General features: G+C 36.8%; 1 protein-coding gene across 2 annotated transcripts; it reads left to right on the top strand.

Moving 5' to 3' along the window:
* The first annotated feature begins 273 nt into the window (after window positions 1-273).
* On the top strand, window positions 274-5,533 carry LOC104434201 (protein DETOXIFICATION 27). 2 transcript variants are annotated; one of them, XM_010047177.3, is made up of 9 exons: window positions 274-640; window positions 1,658-2,199; window positions 2,484-2,570; window positions 2,680-2,736; window positions 3,587-3,825; window positions 4,424-4,542; window positions 4,664-4,753; window positions 4,847-4,972; window positions 5,193-5,533. In XM_010047177.3, exons 1-8 carry the CDS (start codon window positions 341-343, stop codon window positions 4,919-4,921), a joined length of 1,509 nt encoding a protein of 502 aa, XP_010045479.1. In that variant the 5' UTR covers window positions 274-340; the 3' UTR covers window positions 4,922-4,972; window positions 5,193-5,533. The 2 variants fall into 2 exon arrangements, with proteins under 2 accessions (XP_010045479.1, XP_018721447.1); XM_018865902.2 differs by having other exon boundaries at window positions 4,847-5,075.
* The last annotated feature ends 7,732 nt before the right edge of the window (window positions 5,534-13,265 follow it).

Genomic DNA, 13,265 nt, shown 5'->3' with positions numbered 1-13,265 from the left:
ATAGGTCAAAAATTCATAATCAAAATTCAGCGACCAGCCCTCGATCCTTGATCTGAAAATCTCACATGTTCCCACTTTACGTCATTTGTCAAGAAAAGGAAAAGAAAATCAAATCAAAATTCCTTCGGTTCTCGTCCAAATTGGCATAAACCCACCCTTTTCGTCTCACTAATCATTTCATCGCCGTCCAATCAGAGGCGCATCATCTCTCCGCGTCACTATAATCTCACCCTTTTATATCTCCCTGAGCATTTCATTGCCTTCTAAAAACTTTTAATTCCTTTTGCTCTCATCATCATACCCTACCCTCTCTAGAGGCAAAGAAAGAGCCGTTCCTTTCATGGCCATTGTTGACCGCGACGGCAGCGACGCCCAATGGCCTCTGCTGCGAGAATCTGCGGTGGATGGCGACCGCAATGGCGGGGATCATGAAAACGAGGAGGAGAAGAGCTTGAGCGTGAGGGTGTGGGCTGAGACGAAGAAGCTGTGGCACATAGTCGGCCCTGCCATCTTTAGCCGCGTGGCCTCGTACACCATGAACGTTGTCACGCAGGCGTTTGCGGGGCACCTCGGGGAGGTCGAACTCGCAGCCATGTCCATCGCCAACACCGTCATCGTTGGCTTCAATTTCGGCCTCTTGGTAAGTACAGAAAAGGAAAGAAATGTTCACCCACTAATTCTTTGATTCGATATGCTTTAGATAGTACTCCTAAAGTAAAGTTTCGATAGACTTTAATTATATTACCGCATATCATCATGTTCCATTAAACGAAAATATGGGATTGAATTAACATTACAGAAATGCGAGTGTTTTTTACCGGTTACCATACATTGCAAGATCTTGAAATTTCAGAATCATTCGAAGTAATCGTAATAAGATTAAGATAAAATATAACTATAATGAATCGATGTGTCTTGATTGGATAACATATTAGATAACAAGTTGTGGCATCTTAGCCATAGAATATGTTCCGTATTTTTGCCGATGAAAATTCATAGTGAGGACTCACTTCGTGGCCTCTCACAGTCGACTTTTAATCTTCGACAACATGATTTGTATAGACTCTCTGTCAACATGGTTTTCCTTTTATGTCTCTTCTCTCTCATTATGGTCTTCAATGTCGTCCAACACTAATTGGGCACGTGGAGGTTCGTACAAACTAGGCATGTATTTGTCTGTTCTCTCTGGTTTTTGCGCTCTCATATAAGACATGAAAAATTGTAACCAGTCACCATCGTCTATCTCTATGTACATATATATGAAATGGTGTGTAAGGTGCAATATGTGTTCCAGATGTTCTAGCTTCTAATTAGCTTCCAAGTGCGGTTTGGGCGATATATCTATCAACGGTAAGGGATCAAAATCAATTTCGACTCTCATTGAAAGAAATTTAACCGTGAAAGGGGTCAAGGCAATCTCAAACCTCGAATCTTTTGTACTGATTATGTAAATTATAGAAGAAGTAACATTTGCTTATATATGTACGGTATTACTTATTATAATATATATATATATATATTATTTTTACACATCACTTTACAGATTAATCAGGTGCTCATAATAATTTTAGAGAGCTATACATTCAGTTTGACATGACAAAAGAAAGAGAAATTGAGAATTTAATATCGATTTTTGAGTTTGGATTGTGGTTATTAGTTAGGCATGGCAAGTGCGCTGGAGACGTTATGTGGCCAAGCCTTCGGCGCAAAGAGATACCACATGCTTGGCATCTACATGCAAAGGTCGTGGATCGTGCTCTTCCTGTGTTGCTTCTTGCTGCTCCCGTTCTACGTGTTTGCCACGCCGCTCCTGAGGCTCCTGGGGCAGCCGGACGACGTGGCGGAGATGTCGGGCACGGTGGCTCTGTGGCTCATCCCGCTGCACTTCAGCTTCGCCTTCCAATTCCCCTTGACGAGGTTCTTGCAGAGCCAGCTTAAGACCCAGGTCTTGGCGTGGGTCTCGCTGGCCGGCCTAGCGATCAACGTGCTCACGAGCTGGCTCTGCGTCTACGTGTTTGACTTTGGCGTGGTGGGGCTGTCCGTTGGCTTGGATCTCTCTTGGTGGTTCTTGGTGCTCGCGTTGTTCGCATACACCGCTTGTGGCAATTGCCCGCTGACGTGGACCGGCCTCTCCATGGAGGCTTTCACGGGGTTATGGGAGTTCGTCAAACTGTCCGCTGCTTCTGGAGTTATGCTTTGGTAAAAATCCGTATTCTTATTCTCCATCTCCAAGTTACACTCTGCATGGGTGGCGATATATTTAGCTTTCTTGCCTCGTGTTCTACTTTACAAGTTCTTGTAAGCAAATTTTACTCTGGAGACTCTGGAGACTCTGTCGTAATTGTAATGAAATTATTGACATGCAACTTGAAACTTGTTGATCTTGAAAACTTAGACAATCACTTATAGCTCATCCCTTGTCTAGATTTTTTCGTGGCCATTAGAACTTTGATCATCACATTTTATTGGCGCTTTTTGAACAGTTTGGAGAACTGGTACTACAGGATACTGATACTGATGACTGGATATCTGCAAAATGCCACGGTTGCTGTGGATGCCTTGTCCGTCTGGTATTAAAATATTTATCTCCATTTTGGTAATTTAATCGTTAGAAGGATTATGCACTGAAGTGTCGCCCCGTATGTCAATTATAAGTTTATGGTTATATGTCTATGGCAGCATGACCATCAACGGTTGGGAGATGATGATCCCTCTTGCCTTCTTTGCTGCAACCGGGTACTCTCTCTCTCTGTCTCTCTCTGTCTCTGTCTCTCTCTCTCTCTCTCTCTCTCTCTCTCTCTCTCTCTCCCCCACACACACATAGCCAAGAGCAAAACCAAGTATAGCATTTATTTAAACGTAGATTCGTTATTGGCAATTGTATCAATCGATCATACTATAAGTAGCTGACTGAAGGGGAGTGTCCTCTGCTTGTGTGTTCAGCATTTATATGAAACCGGTTCATCAACAGCACTTGGTTATATATGATAAAGACGAGATTGTTTTAGTATGAATTTCTAATGATTTCATACATGTTGAGTCTAACCATTGTGATATAAATCAATGCTGTAAAACCCAATGATTAATGCCACATTGAACCTTTTTTGGAGCAATTCAAGCAAAGTCCCTAGTAGAAGTCCAAACTGTTAAAATCAAAGTAAAGAAAATCCAAGCGCAAAGTGTATCTGTACCGTATGGATTTTGCTTTATATCTTTGCTAGTCCTGCGTGCGAGTCCCAACAGTTGAATCATGACCACAGAATAACTTCTGATATAACGTCGAAAGCTGAGGAACAGGATGATGATTTAACGGAGATAACTGATAGAAAGCTAAACTTCATGTTAGTTTCTAAATCAGAATTTAAATGTATTTTCTTCTCTTCCAAAGCTTGGACCCTTGTGAATGGTTTAAATAAAGTCATACAAGCGTCAGTTCTTAAACAGATTTATTTCTTGAATTAGTTCTGTACTCGATCTGCAAAAAAACTCTCAGTTGGCCGTTTACAGAATATAAGCTTCCAAAATCGAGAAATCTGTTTATTTTTCATTCATTCAGTCTTTAATATCTAGTTCACTTAAATTTCAGGGTGAGGGTGGCAAATGAGCTTGGAGCTGGGAATGGCATGGCTGCAAAATTTGCGACTGCTGTATCCGTGGTGCAATCAACAATAATCGGCTTCTTCTTCTGTGCTCTCATCATGGTTTTGCATGACAAATTCGCATACATTTTCACTTCTTCCGCTGATGTTCTTGAAGAAGTGGACACGCTTTCTTATCTCCTAGGTGTCACCATACTTCTCAATAGTGTTCAGCCCATTCTATCAGGTAGATCTCCATATCCATCCATTAATGTATAGGTTTTCAGCAAGTAACTCTTCCTTTCCATATATCCTTCCGTGGAAGGTCACATAATTTAATGGTGAAAAAGAAATTTTCAGGGTATTGATGTGCGGTTGATCACAAGTGTACTTTCACACAAGATGAGGTGGTTTATTTTGTACGAGTGTGATCAATCCGACATTATCTTTGCAAATAACATGTTCAACCAAAGTTGTAGAATAAGGATCAAATAAAGCAGCATTACAACGAATGGAGGTTTGCTTGAGTTCGGTTGAGCTCTCTTGTGCCCTCGAACGGTCAAGTTTGACTAAGTGAGATGTGGATGTGCACATGATTGACTCAATTGATCAACTGGTGAATTGCTACTAGCATTCAATACAACCTTAAACAAGAGCTTTAAAAAACAAAGTGCAATACTTCATCGCAAACAAATTGTTTGATATCATTTAGAATTCATTCAAAGTATACATAATACAACTTCAACTCTATTTTGAGCTCCTCTTGCTACAACTCAAGCTAGCTACATGAGATTTAGGGTCAGTTAGAATATAGATCATACGCCTAAGTTCCATCAATGCTGCAGGAGTTGCTGTTGGATCGGGATGGCAAGCATATGTTGCATACATCAATTTGGGATGCTACTATGTCGTTGGTCTACCTCTTGGATTTCTCATGGGATGGGTCTTCCACTTAGGTGTTATGGTAAAATTTTGGATCCTTCATGTAGCTTATCACTTCATGTTTTCTCATATGCTTAGTTACTTAAGTTCAATGAGCAGATGGTTAGACAAATATTGAGGGTAACTTTGAATAATAATTGTAGGGTATCTGGGGCGGAATGATTTTTGGTGGCACTGCTGTTCAAACTGTGATATTAGCCATAATAACAGTTCGATGTGATTGGGAGAAAGAGGTAAACTTCAAGATTATTTCAATTTTCTTCTGAACAAACAAATAAAAGTATTAAGCATTCCATCTAATGTATTTCTGTGATACCTTAATGTAGGCGGAGAAAGCTAAAGTGCGGGTTGCCAAGTGGTCGACTCCAACCCTTGATGACGATGAATCAGCGGCCAGCTGAAACACATTATTTGAACTAGCCATTAACTCAACTGGGTTTACAATAACACAGGCGAGTTCTGTATAGTTCATCTGATTATTCATATCTAACACTACCAATCTATTATAAGCAGTTGCCAACTTAATGCAGATGATCATAGATGCGAAGTTGCTCGGTAATTTTTTTTGGTCAAAAGTTGCTTGTTGTTAATTACCCGTTTTTTCAATAATTCTTGAATGCACTTGGCCAAAATTTTCAGCTAACTTTACTATAAATGTCTCTGCTTTTGTAGGTTCGGTGTAACAGCAAGGATGAGGATGTATCAAACCAGTAGCATCCATGGCTATTTGCTCCTCTTCATGCAACCTTCTAACAATCCTCTTTGGTTGCATCTATAGTTGATCGTCAAGCTGGAGAAAGGACCATAAACATAACCGAGAGAAGATGATTATTTGTTGATTTTTTATGCTTTCGAGAGACTCTAGAATATTGGATTTTGAGAAGGCTTGGTTGTTCTCTACAAGTTTAAGATCCCAGCTTCCTAGTCGTTAGTGATCTGCAGTTTTATCTGATGTGATCCCCAAAATGCATTGAGCATTATCAATTTATTGAAGAACTGCTATATAAGTCAAATTTAGGTGATAAATTGAATGGTTGTTTCATCATTGTATTCCAATTCTCTTTTCTCTTCTACGTACTTAAATGCAATACTAGTTTTATTTACAAACAAAAACGCAAACTCGATGGACTCAAGCTATGTTCAAACTATCTGGCAACGCATGATCCCTACTCTCGACAACGATGAATCAGCACTGTCCAAACAATCGGTATTACATAAATATATTATATAGGTGAGTATTGCAATAGTTCATATGATTAATCATATTCAACATAATTAATCTATTGATCAGTTGCCAACATTTGATCATAGTGCAAAGGTGTTTATGCTACAATTACTCATCCTTTTCTTAATATAATTCTTAAACATAATTGGCGAAATCTGTCTGACTGACTTTACTATAAATACTTCTCTTATGTAGGTTTGGTGCAATAGGAAGGATGAGGAGGTATTAAACCAGTAGTATCCTAGACTATTTCCTCCTCTTCAGGCAACCCTCTGACGACTCTCTTTAGCTGCATCTGCAATCAATCTTCGAGCTACCAAAAGGACCGTAAATGGAATACACACGAGAGAGATGATTGTTTGTTGATGTAGTAAGCCTTCAAAAGACTCGAGAATTTCGAATCTTATAGGATTTGCTTGTTTCCTACGAGTTCTGGCTGCAGTTTTCTTGTAGCTGGCGATTTAGAGTTCATAGAATTTTGAATTTGATCGGATTACTTGATTTTGGGGATGTAGCAAGTCCAGAGTCATAACCTGCACCGAAAAGGTTCAAGAGGGCAGCAGTAAGAGAGTCAGTTCACTGCACACCACGGGGGACGACCAGGACTGCAGGGGCAACTCCAGGTCGGTGGGACGCCAAGAGAAACAGAGCAGCGGCACAATTGCGTCCTGATGGAACTGCAGGGCGGTGATCGCCATCGATGGCGAGGCAGAGCAACGTCAGGCAAAGCAACGTGCCGGTATATTTGGACTGTCACCGTAAACCTGCAAAAACTTCACAACGCGAACCAAAGATGAGGAGCGGCTTCACTCATCTTGTTGCAACTTGAAGTTGCTTAGTGCTGGAAAAACAACGGGGAGGTGTTTCAGCAAAAATCAATCTCTCTCTAATGTGCATTGCCTCCTCGCCATCTCCCTTTTTGTAGTCTCTTTTCTGTGTAACACCCTAAAGCCTCTATTCAAAAGAATCGAAAAAGGTTTCTTGCCCATATTTATTTCCTATCAAAAAGATACCTTCCCACTTAAAAATAGGGGGGAAAAAGGGCTTAATTGTTCTCCAAGTTTTATTTTAATGAATCTACAAATCAATTTCCCATCAATCAATCTAATTAAGACTCCTTTCGTTTCATAGAAAACAATTTTTAGGAAAATGTTTTTCAGATTTTTTGAGTTGTTTCATGGAAAATGAACTTGTTACAGAAAGCATTTTTAGCCAACCAAAAAAGAAAATCTTTTAAAAAAGGGAAATATCTTTCCCTTTTTTAAAAGCAGAAAACACTTCCACCCTCTTTCCTTCAAATCTAAAGTTAGCACTTTTTTTAACTAAACACCTTTTCCTTTTTTTTTCCTTTAAAAAAAAAGCAAATATTTAATTATTTATAATTTTTCTTTTAAAAGTTTTCATTTTCCTTCTTTTTCTTTTCCTTTTTCTTCAGCCAGTAGCTGGCCACAATGATAGCCAACGACCAACCACTAACAAGCTCAAGTCTCACCTCACACAAGCTCACTTGTGGCCATCAAGCAAGCTCAGGCCCTATTAGAGCAGCGAGCTAGGCAAGGCTAGCTTCACCTAACGTCACTAGAGGTTGGCAAGGCTTCGGTGACCTTAGACGTGGCTAGAGTTCGCCAGCCTAAGGTAAGATCAACCTCATCGGTATCTGGTGAGTTGGAGTCTCATTGGCCTATAGCAAGGCTGGAGTTCCCATGTGGCTATTGCCATGGTCGGCAATTAGCCAAGAAAGAAGAAGATAATAATAAAAATAAAAATAAAAATCAATTTTAAAAATAAAATTATAAAATAATTTTTTGAAAAAGAATGCATGAAGGAAAATTTTTTCCTTATCAAATGACGGAAAATATTTTCCAATTTATTTTCAAATTTCGATGAATACTAAAAGATATTATCATTTTCCTAAAAAATGGCTTCTTAAAAAACATTTTTCAGAAACATCACATTTTCTGCAAAATGAACAGAGGGAGCCTAAGTTCAAAATCTCATTGCACCAGTTCAATTAGAATGCAAACCAATGAGCTTCTTACTATTAATGCAAATGCTTCCAATATGTATATTCATTTATCTAATAGTTTTTTTAAGGATAGAGTTCGACCCCTAAATTTTCCGTGCAATTAATGTCAACAACAATTGACAACTTTAGGGTTTTTAGTGACACGAAACAAAGTTTGGGATATTTGTATTACAAAAGACATAATTTAAAGTTTTTGTGGCATTAACTCTTTAAAAAAAAAAACCATGTCAATATTTTATGTAAGTCAAGTTGGATGAAATTAGTGAAATAAATTGATTCCGCCAATTTGAAAAATGCGAAAGTTTTAAAATTCAATTATAATCTCATAATAAGTTTTAGGATTTTAAGCACACTTCCATTTAGAATGTTTAAAGTGGACAAAATTTTTTGGTGGGTACACGAGCATCTTGCTTGAGTTGTCATGTCTCCGAAGACTCGGAAGGCCCGGCCCTCTTGCTATGAATGGGCCCATACTCGTTATGCATGAATGGGCTAATATGCTTGCGTCCTCGGAATTTTTTTTTTTTTTATCTAACATTTTTAATATCCGAGCATATAAATGGGCCAATATGCTTGCGTCCTCGGAAATTGACCTAACATTTTTTTATATCCGAGCATATAAATAAAAAGAATCGGATGGAATTCACGTGAAAATCAAATCGGCTACCCTAGATCAAATGATCAAAATCCATCTTAAATACTTGCACGTTGCACATGGTGCATATAATAATATTAATGATTCTAATCAAAATCTAATGTGTACTAAATTGGATCAGAATCCTTAGAAATGATGGATCTCCCATTAATTTTGATAGTTCTGACAATTCAATTCAGTTTTAATAAATGTACTAGGTCGATGTAAGACTTCAGCTAAATCATCGTCCTTATATCATTTGCACTGGATCTATTAGTGGTTGAGTCACGTGTGATTTACTAAATTTGGTTGTGAACTCTGAGTTAACCAAGGTGTTCATCAATCCATGAATAAGTATATCATTAGTTGATGAGAGAATACCCCAGCCATCCAGCAAACACCAGAAACCAGTCATTAAAATTATACTGAAGTATATCTCACCTCATTTTATTTATGTACTTTGTACTTGCTTTTACATACATATAATTTTCCTCCACTTAATAACTCAAAGTTTCTTTATTGAACTATCTAACATGATATCAAACTCAATCTGCATCTTTTTTGTCCCCAGTGAACTAATTCATTTCGTGCGTTGATTCTCTGTTATTTCTGGGTCTTTCATTTATCGTGCAAGACAAACTTCTAGACATTTTGACTGCATAGATGACAGAACAATTGTTAAAGTAGACCCTAAAAGTTGGGGGACCTGATTGTTTGTACAGCCAATGTCGTCGTCCTCGCTGCGCTCCTCTTAAAAGCAATAGCATTTCATATACCGTCTTATCGCCTTGATAATCCTATGGAAAGTCAATACTATGGGAATTAATAAAATAAGACTCGAAACCAAAAACTAGACGGAATAGTAGGTATGATGTGCGCTCCAAGGTGAGAAATAGAAAAAAGTAAAATGTAAAAGAAATTTAAAAAAAATTCAAGTTATTTTATTATAATTGCGAACAAAATACTCCATGTTCGTACGCAAAAAAAAAATAAAAAATAAATAAAAACAAAAAAGGAAATGATCTTGTCATGTTTTTTTTTTTTTTTTTTGGCCTTAATTTCAAAGAAGATTTTGAGCCTAGTTCTCAGTCGGTGGGGTCACGATTAATGCATCCTAGTGCTCCCCTATAAAAAATCAATATATGTCAATGATTATATCCCTGGGAACTTAGTCCAAAAGATATTATATAGATCTATGACTATCGTCATTGTCCATAAGATAAATTAATCGACGGGCATTGATAATTTTTCAACTGATTAATGGTCGATCCAGTAAGCCCAGGCTCATTGTGCATCTTCTTCACTATGCCTTCGGTAATCAGATACATTCTGACATTCCTAGGGAGGGTTTTGCTCAAGTGTTCTTGCAGTAGCTATGATGTAGTGGAAACTTTTAGGCTGCATTTGGCAGTCGGAATAAAATTCGGGATAGAATATGATTTATTATATCATACGTTTGGTGTTCGCTCTAAACATAATAAAGTCGGATATAAAAGGGATATAGACGAAATAAAATTATCCCGGTGGATAGGATTTCTTATGTCCATAATAGGAAATTTATTTTTCTCGAATAACAAACTTATTAAATTAAAAAATTGAAATTATATTTCAATATAAATAATATTTGAATTCTAATTTAAGAAATTAAAAATGAAAAAAATAGAAATTTTTTAATTGATCTTATTTCAATTTATATATTCAACTTTAATTATATCTTATAATAAACATTCAATCTATAAATTGAATATTTATATTTATTACATATTTTAGGTATTTTTGTATTTTAGGTATGTTTAGTTTACTATTTGATAAAATTTTATTAAAGAATTTTATCAAAGAATGATGAAAGGGGAAAAAAGAAATAATAAAGAAAATAATATAAAAAGAGGAAAAATAAAATAAAATGAAATAAAAATAAATTAAGGAATAGTGTTACGAAAGATTTTCACCATCTTTGATTATGAACATTTAGGTTCATTTATAATGATATGCCGTTTATATCAAAAAAATATACATGATATGAAGTGAATATATCCGACTTTAATACTGTGATTCACCAAACAATTAACAGGATATAAAAAAATCAAAGGATTTCATATTCTATCATATCCAATCCTACCCCAATCAGAAATCCAGACAACTAAACATAGCCCTAATGATCTCGCGAAAAACTCGCAAACACATATAAACCGCAAAGCATAGAGACAAACTCTCGCTTATCTAATAAGGACAAGTCCGGCGATGTTGCCGGCAGTTCCACACCGTCTTAATCAACAAGAAAGATTCGTTGAAGCTCAGTCCATTTGTGGCAGTGAAGACGGACCATGACAGCAGCCACAGAGGGCGGCGGCCATAGTGGTGGGGCAGCAAAGGCGGTGGCACCGTAGCTCACTCCATCTTCCTCAAAATTTGAAACAGTAATGACCAGTTCAAAACCATTAATAAATGATGTGGACAATCCAACATACAAACAAATGAAAAGCGTTGTCTAGTTAATTGATCCCTATGATATCGACGAAATCATAGATATAGATATCAACGAGGATGACCAAAAAGGGAAGAGCTCAACATGAAACACGAGGGACTTCATTTTAATGAATTAACTTTCTTCCACTTGAATTAAACTTGCATTGAAATCAGCAGGGGAACGAATGACTCTTGTACTAAACGACATAGCCTAATATCTCAAACAATCCTCAATTTTAGCTTCTACTGACTCTATCCTAAACTTTTTTAGTCTCATATTTTTTGTCCGTATAAAATTTCACCAATTTTAAGACCAGCTTCAATTCTAATTTAATTTTTTTTGTTTCATAAAAGATAACCAAATTTTACTTGAGTTCCATATCGACCCCGTTAATACTCCATCCAACATTGCCCTTAGTGATGTGGTATTTCCACATCTAGTTTTCACCCAAATCTAAGACCCAGGAAGATGCCTTTTGGAGAAATATTATCACATTAGCCCAAACAGCGTGTCTTGGATCTGAAATTTGGGACAAAAATTAGAGCAATTAGGATTGATCTTTTTCAATTGCTCTTACTCTTAAGAGAGTCTTCCTTCCATTTCACTCGAAGAACTTCAATTTTGCACTCATTATTCAATCTCTTGCTCTTGGGATGCTCGTATACCTTGCACTAAGGAGTTTTTCATTTCTCGATTATCAAGTGAAATTTTAGACCAAAGAGTTAACTAGCGTAAATCTAGGACTCAAGTAGAGTTGGTAGTTTTTTTATGAGACATGAAAATAGTTTAGAGTAGACTGGGACTGAATTTAAAGTTTGAAGTTTTTTATGGGGCAAAAAATAAGTTTATAGTAGAATTGAGACTTCATGGTATATGACTGGAGAATGTCAGTGTTTAGAACAAAAAATAACCAAGTCTTTATAATCGATGTAATATTGATTCAAGTGAGCAGATAATTTGAGATTAGGTATGGTATGAATATCGACGACTTACCGATTATGGAAATTCTTGCCGAAGCCATACATATTGATGACCATGACTATAGTCCTCAATATGCAATAATGATCGGTTGACGATAATCGCAGCGAATTTGGATAAGTATTAGATGAAGTGAAAACATGGATTAGAAGATATCGATTAAGCATAATGAGGTTCAAGGAATGTAACCGTATTAATGAGCATGAAGTTCGAGTGCGGTAGCAATCCACCCTGTAACTATGATCATTTGAAGGTAAGATGATTATAATCGTTTGAAGGTAAGATCAATCATGAAGTTTGGGTGCGTATGCTTCAATATTTTGATAGCCTATTGGGAAAATGCAAAACAGTTTAGCCTAAAAAACTTTTGGTAAATGTAAAGACCGTTTGGACCAAACTGTGCTTTGAAAATCAACTTTGAGATAAATGCTATTTGGTATAAAAAAAAAAAAAAAAAAAAAAACATATTTGAAAAGCCCTTTGGATGAGTAATATTGGTTTTTTTTTTAACTTTTATTCGTTTAAAATTGAAAATATATATATATATATATATGAAACTTTTAAATATAAAATTTGACAATAATGCTAAAAATCAAGTGTGTGTATATAAATGCTAAAAAAATTGAATATATATAATTAAAACAAACAAACAAACAAACCCTTTGTCGGTCTGGTGAAGAGCCGCAATCGCCGGCGCGAGCCGGATCTAGCACCGATGGCCATTGGTCAAGGTCGCCTAAGGTCGAACGACCCTCCCACAAGACCCGGCAACAGTCACCTAGGTCATGCGACCCTTGCCAAGGGTCGCCTAACCTCGAGCAATCTCAACCGACGGCTACTAGCACCAAATCTCGCTCGGCAAATCATAGCCCTCCGCCGGACCGACAAAGGGTTAGTCTTTTTTATAAAAAAAAAAAAATTATATATGTTTGATTTTTTTTTTTAGCATTTATATATATTTGATTTTTTTACCATTAAAAAAATAATAACGAGGGCAAAATCGGAAATTTGAAGATTGGGTGAGGGTAGTTTTGAAGGAAAAAAATGAGTTAACTCAAAGCTAATCCCTACTAGCATTAAGCTTTCAGCTTTTTCAATATTGACTTTCACTTAAACGCTACTTCAAAATGATTGTCAAATGGTCCAGCATTTTTCCAAGAGGTTTTGGAGGCTAAAAGCCCTTTGGGAATGATAAACCAAATGCATCGGCTGCCTAGAAATAAGATGGCATGTCTACGTGAAGATGTGGAACTGAAAGCCATGGAGACACAAAAATGTGATTTAAACCACTGAAGAACTGTCTATGAGCAGTTATGTTGTGAATATTATAAATACTAGTGTTTTATGTATTGTAGGCCCCTTGAACAAACAACAAAAAAACCTATTATCTTTCGATTAATTTTTCATTTATCTTG

The sequence above is a fragment of the Eucalyptus grandis genome, chromosome 11 (genome assembly GCF_016545825.1).
Source record: "Eucalyptus grandis isolate ANBG69807.140 chromosome 11, ASM1654582v1, whole genome shotgun sequence".
In the NCBI taxonomy this organism is placed as follows: Eukaryota; Viridiplantae; Streptophyta; class Magnoliopsida; order Myrtales; family Myrtaceae; genus Eucalyptus; species Eucalyptus grandis.
This window is presented reverse-complemented; position numbering and strand designations above follow the sequence as displayed.

What these genes read in the sequence shown, in the direction of transcription:
- LOC104434201 (XM_010047177.3), top strand. Translation starts at nt 341, where the DNA reads ATGGCCATTGTTGACCGCGACGGCAGCGACGCCCAATGGCCTCTGCTG. An exon ending in TCTTCCACTTAGGTGTTATG is followed by an intron (nt 4,543 to 4,663) that starts GTAAAATTTTGG and finishes TAATAATTGTAG; the next exon opens with GGTATCTGGGGCGGAATGAT. An exon ending in GATGTGATTGGGAGAAAGAG is followed by an intron (nt 4,754 to 4,846) that starts GTAAACTTCAAG and finishes ACCTTAATGTAG; the next exon opens with GCGGAGAAAGCTAAAGTGCG.